Genomic DNA, 6031 nt, shown 5'->3' with positions numbered 1-6031 from the left:
GCACTGCTGTGTGGGGCCTGGGGTGGGACAGGGGTCCTGGAGAGCTGTAGCACTGAGCAGGGGCTGTCTGTGCAGCCTGAGGGTGGCACAGCGCCCTTGTTTCCCTGCCAGCTCTCTTCATCTCCTGCCTGTTGGCTGTCCTGCAGGGCCATTGGATTGCCTTCCGGCATCATCCTCTTCCTCCTGGCCAAATGGCAAGTGGACAAAAACCGTCTGGAGCAGCTCAAAATCCGCCGAAAGATGATGGAAGCCAACCAGGGTGAATACGAGACGGAGCGATACAAAAGTGTGGCCAGGGGGACATAGCCAGACTGCACCCCCAGCCCAGCCTGGCACTGCAGCACCTTGAAGGGACTGGCCAAGGGCACACCAGCCCCACAGGACTCGTGACACTGGTCCCTGCCCTGCCTATCCAGCCCACAGGGTGGTTGTGGGGCTGGACAGGGACAAATAAACCAGAACAGCTTGGTCCCTCTGTGGTTGCTCCCTCAATGCTCAGCCCCAGGCCCTGCCTGCCTCCACAGCAGGGTGCCCGTGGTTCTGCAGCCAGGGTCCTGCCCACAGTGGTGAGGGAACAGGCAGGGGAGGGAGGCCAGGCCTGGAGCATTTGACCTTCGTTTTCCCTTCCCAAAGCAGTGTTTGTGCTGCATCAGGCCCCAGCCCCCACTGAGGCTGCCCACAGGTTTTTCGGGGGAGTCGCCACACCAATAAGATGGAGACTGTCTGGAAAACAAGTGTTTTATTTAGCAAGTGCAACTTTGCCCACATCTGTAGCTGCAGGGCCTCTGCAATGTGAGCTCTGACACGAATCCCACCATGGGGGGTCCCAGCTGCCTCTTGCCCTCACTGGGCCCAGCTGCAGCTCAGAGAGAGGGGCACAGCCAGAGCTGCATTTAAGGCACCAAGTGAATGACACCAGCTGGACTCTGTCAAAGGAATCCAAACACGATCCTGGCAACTGCTGCCAGCTCCCTGTGCCCAGGCAGGGCTGTGACATTCCACTGCCAGAGCAGTGTCACCAGCACAGCCTTGGAAAGTGGTGTCGAGGCCAGGCACTGCCTAAATGCTGGCAGCCAGTCCCCACCCCCACCCTTGGAGGCTTCTTGGGGATTGATCAGCCTACAGGTAGCAATGCCAAAGCATTAGGCATCACGGTAAGCAAACTATCCTGTACAGAGACCAGAGGAGGAGGTGAGGGGTGGCAGAGGAGGACAGAAGGGGTCCCAGGGCTAATCCCGGCCCACTATCTGTAACATGAAGGTGAAGATGTAGATGATGTCGGTGTAGATGGTGAGGGCACCATAGATGTACTCCTCAGGACTCAAGGTGTTCTTCCTGTTCCCCAGCACAAGTTGGGTGTCATAGGCAAGGAACTGGGGAGACAGAGTGTGTCAGGCATGGACTAAGGGGGGATTCCTCCCTCCCCAGTCCCTGCCTGACACCCTCTGCCCACCCCAGTTGTCAACTCACCAGGGTGAAGGCAATGGCCCCAATGGCCGCGTACACCATGTGGAGCCAGGGGACCTGTGTGGGAAGGGGACACAAGCAGGGTGAACCAGGGTGCTGGCAGGCAGCAGGCACAGTAGGGCAGGTCCTGCCCGCACCTAGCTCCTGAGGAGCTGTTGCTGATGCCGACACACCCTTTCCCTGCAGGCAATCTGTCTTCTGTAGCCAGCACCACACCCTGCTTTCCAGCAAAGGGGGACCACCCAAACCCCCCACCTGTACCAGCCCTGAGGACACTCAGCCACGAACAGCCATGGCACCACACAGCCCCTCTGTCTCCCCCACTCACATAGCTGATGGAGAGGACGATGGCTGTGATGATCCCAGTCACCATGACCACGATGCCGAGCACACAGAAGAGCCCTGGACACGATGTAAAATCAACCTGATGGGGACACACACATGTCACAGGAGAGCCCAGGCTATCCCCACTGACCAGCTCCCCCCAGCCGACCCCCACCAGGGCAGGGGTGTGTCCCTCTCCTTGCCTTGGTCTGGAAGCAGAAGATGGTGACAATGATGGCCACGATGGCAGTGATGAGCATGGCCATCAAGACAGCCTTGGTGCTGTACATGCTGTGAACAGAGGGGACACCACAGTCAGCCCATGCTTCAGCATACCCCTGCTAGGGGGGTGTTGGTGACTCCCCACAACTCCAATCCTGGACAGGGACTCCACTGTCCCTGCACCCAGGGCACTGGAGTGTCCCTTAGCTACTCCCGTTTGAGGCAGCCACATGGCAGGGAACAGGACAGACTCCAGCTCCTGTCACCACAGGGTCCCCAGGGCATACCTGGCAATCGATCCTGTCATCAGCCCCATGGCCAGCGTCTACAGGAGAGGAGAAGGGTGGGCTCAGCAGCACCGTGGGGGGCAGCAGTTCCCCACCTGCCCATGCATCCCCCTATCCCTCCCTGCCCACCCAGGGAGCTGGGGTGCCACAGAGGCACCACCAGGTCCCCCACTAGCCCCAGCCCACTCACGAAGATGGTCAGCAGGATCATATTCCAGGGGAAGCGTCTCCTGAGGACAAAAGAGGGAGACAGCAGTGAGCTGGTAACAGTGGCCATGTCCTATCTCCCTAGTCCCCTCTCACCAGGGGCAGCCTCAGGCAAGGATGCCCCTCTTGATGACCTAGACACACCCTCCCCCATATCCACACACCCCATGTTGGGGGTCCCAGCAACTCACCGGGGGCCCTGGCAGCAGGCCAGCACCAGGTAGGTCACCAGGAACACAGCACTGCAAAGAGAGAGAGTGTCAGCCCTGCAACCCCCCACCAGGACCGCCACCCAGGCTGGGAGGCTGTGAGCGTGGTGGGGCGGTGTGAGCCGGCAGACTCCCTACTCACTACGAGGCGTAGTAGAAGGCGACATTTCTCTGGACGAAGGTGCGGACAGGGTGGCTGTGGGACAGGAGGGACAAGCATAAGGGAGGGGGGACAGCAACTACTGTCCCCTTGGAACACCCCCCAGGGGACACAGGGTCAGGGTCCCCCCTTTTCCAGGACAAGCCTAAGGAGGGATCCTCTACTCACACAAAAGTGAACACAGAGATGATTCCCACTGTCACCAGCAGCTGCAGGGAGATGATGGCATAGACCTGCGAGAGACAGGGAGTTCGGCACCTGGCCCCCCACCCCGATATGCTGAGTGCCCCTGGCCCCTAGGGACTCACCTTGCGGATGTAGGCATGTCGGACTTTCCTGTCATCCCAATCCACTGATTGGAAGGGGGAGTCGTCTCCGATGCCATCGTCACCTGTGGTGGTAGATACCCCTCAGCACCAGGGTCAGCTGCACCAGCCCCTCATAGCACCCCTATTTCTAGTACCCTCCCCCCAAAAAAACAAAGTGTCCCCACTTACCAAACCGAACAGGCATGGTGGGCATGGCCATCCCTGGTTGAGGGTACCCCCCTGCTGCTGGGTATCCCCCTGGCTGTCTGTACCCCATTGTTGTAGGGTATCCCCCAGGCTGCGGGTACGCCCCAGCATAGTGGGGAGGCTGGGGATAGCTCCCTGGTGGAGGAGGGTAGAGGGGGTTCCTGTCATCGTAGCCAGAGGGTGCGCTGGGCTGCGACATGCTGGTTCCCTGTGTCTCCCCCAGGCACCTGGAGGGGAGAGAAGGTGGAGGGGTGTCAGCACAGGTCCCCCTCCCTGGGCAAGACACGTTCCTGGCGAGTGGAGCCACAGGTGCACGGACACAGGGGACTGTGTAGCCACAAAACATCCCCCTCCCACTTTAATAGTGGTCTCTAATTAATAAGGACAAGTTGGCCTCGATGCCAGTGAGTCAATGAGAGGTGAGGGATGTCCCCACTGTCCCTTGGCCTGGGCCACCTGCATTCCTGTACCCTGACATCTCCACTGTCCCTTGGCTGGGGCCACCCACATTCCTGTGCCCTGAGTCTCTGGCACCTGCGTCAGTGGCCAGCCACAGGCAGGGCACAGCCACGCACTGACTCAACCCATGTCGGGGACATGACCTTTCCAAAAGGAAAGGGGTGGTGCCCCCCCCAGCCTCTGGAGCCCACCCGGCCATTGCTAGGGGACAGGGAGCAGCCACCCCACACACCCTCACTGGTCTATGGCTCCTGGTAGCATCACCCTGGGGACAAATGGCACCACTCTGCCCACCACCTGAGATAGAAACACAGGGCCTGATCCTCATCACAGCCATGCAGACCCCTCTGGCCCCCCATTTTGGGGCTGTCCCCCACCCAACAGCCAGTGGGTCACACTGGGGCCCCAGAACTCCTGAGTCTCCTCAGGGATTTGTAAGGACAAATGACACCCATGTCACCTCTGCAGGAGCTGGACCCTTCCTTGTGGAGGGGAGCTGGGATCCCACCAGGGCTGAGCTCCCTTCCCCAGCCACACAGGGCCCCCTCACAGAGCCCCCAGCATCCGTGAGCAGGCAGCCTGGGCTCAGGGCCAGCTGCTGGGCTTGGCCCCAGCAGGAGGAGGAGAAGGAAAGCAGGATCTTCCAAAGCCAGCAAAACAACAGTGCTGCCAGGAGATGGTGCCAGGCCTTTTCCCACCTGCCACCCCCCCACACTGCTGGCACCTTGGGCCCCAGGCAGCTGCCAGGACCTCCCCATACTCCTCCTGCCTGCAGCAGTGTTGCGATCCCAGGACCATCACAGGGAAGGAACCAGGGTCTGATCCCAGCCAGGACAAAGCTAGGAGGGGATCAGACACTTCCTCCTCCATGACGCCAGTGCTTCCCACAGCCAGGCTGGGTGGGCAGCAGGCCAGGGGGAGGCACACCCCTGCCAGCCATGCCAACCTGGGGGGAGCAACTCAGTGCCTTTCCCTCCCTCCCTCCTGCTGTCCATCTGTCCCAGCTCAGCAGAGCTGCCATGGCCGCGCTGTGCTTCACTGTCACAATGACGGCAGTGCCGAAAATAAATACCCAGCATGGTGGTGACCACCCAGGCGGGAAGTTCACTTCACACTGTGGTTTCCCAAAAAGCACACAGTGCCCCTGGCACTGCCTTAACTGTGGGGCCTGGGAAGTGCCAAAAATAGAAGCTCGATCCCAGGAAAGTCCCTGTAAAAGCCTAACTGTGGCACCCAGTTACGGGGACTGGAGACCCCAGGAGGGAATCCAGGCGTCTGGGAAAAGCAGGGTGTATCCAGCCAGCACATGGTCATTGGAGGGGTCTTACCCTGTGCTCATAGACGGCATCCTGTGGTGGAGGTCTGCCAACTGCCCCTACCCCTCCTGTTCCCACCCCATTGGGGTGGCCTTAGGGAGAGCACATGAACCAGCCTGACGAGTCCCTGCAGCCACCGCACTCAGGGAAGCAGGCAGCACTCTTGAACCCTCTTTGGTCCACAGCATAGCAGAGCACCGAAACCAGAGGACACCAGCTAGAGCACAACCTGGGACAGCTCATTGGCCCTAGTGTGACACACATCCCTGGGGACAGGGTGCTGCTCTTCGGTAGCACCGTGACTCAGCACAGATAAGACACAGGTGGTGGAAATGTGGGGAGCAGGCAACTGACATCCCTGTCACACCCCCGTGTGTGGTATCAGATAGTGCCCCCACCCTAGCACTCCTGCTGGGCTCAGGCCCCTGCCACCAACTCCACAGGGACTGTGGGGCAACAAGAACCACCTTGGGAGGGGATTAAGGTTTGGGGTGGGGGCCAGGGCTCCCCACAACGAGGCTGCCTGAGAAAGCACCTGACCCTAAGAGTGTCCTAAGCTCCCACCGGTATGGCATGGATTCATACAGCACAACCTCACACGGCACGGCACAGCCTGGCACAGCACAACGCGGCTTGGTACAGCACAACACAGCACAGCTGCTCCGTGAGGCACAGCACAGCTCAGCGCGGCATGGCTCCGCACGGCACAACCCAACATAGCACAGCACAACTTTTCCGGGCCCAGCCCTTTCAAGTGGGTCAGTAGGGCCCACCCAGTCTGGATGCCCCTGCTGCCCCACGCCACTCACTCAGAACACAAATTTGCCAGAGCTCAGCATCACCACTCTCCCATCTCTGCCCCCCC

The 6031-nt window shown here is 60.2% G+C and overlaps 1 protein-coding gene across 1 annotated transcript; it reads right to left on the bottom strand.

Moving 5' to 3' along the window:
- Window positions 1-1229: 1229 nt before the first annotated feature.
- On the bottom strand, window positions 1230-3590 carry TMBIM1 (transmembrane BAX inhibitor motif containing 1). Its single transcript, XM_009076749.1, has 11 exons — window positions 3374-3590; window positions 3185-3267; window positions 3045-3109; window positions 2859-2912; window positions 2699-2749; window positions 2491-2530; window positions 2301-2338; window positions 1995-2082; window positions 1796-1891; window positions 1471-1524; window positions 1230-1373 (listed from the first exon to the last, which is right to left on the bottom strand). The coding sequence occupies exons 1-11, from the start codon at window positions 3588-3590 to the stop codon at window positions 1230-1232; spliced, it is 930 nt and encodes a 309-aa protein (XP_009074997.1).
- Window positions 3591-6031: the final 2441 nt, after the last annotated feature.

This window comes from Acanthisitta chloris, unplaced genomic scaffold (genome assembly GCF_000695815.1).
Source record: "Acanthisitta chloris isolate BGI_N310 unplaced genomic scaffold, ASM69581v1 scaffold31076, whole genome shotgun sequence".
NCBI lineage: Eukaryota > Metazoa > Chordata > Aves > Passeriformes > Acanthisittidae > Acanthisitta > Acanthisitta chloris.
The sequence above is the reverse complement of the archived record's forward strand: the minus strand, read 5'-3'. Positions and strand labels throughout refer to the sequence as shown.

Coding starts and splice junctions, on each gene's coding strand:
- TMBIM1 (XM_009076749.1), bottom strand. CDS start 3,590: ATGTCGCAGCCCAGCGCACCCTCTGGCTACGATGACAGGAACCCCCTC. Junction 3,268..3,373: donor CACCATGCCTGTTCGGTTTG/GTAAGTGGGGAC, acceptor CTACCACCACAG/GTGACGATGGCATCGGAGAC. Junction 1,892..1,994: donor TCTTCTGCTTCCAGACCAAG/GCAAGGAGAGGG, acceptor TGTCCCCATCAG/GTTGATTTTACATCGTGTCC.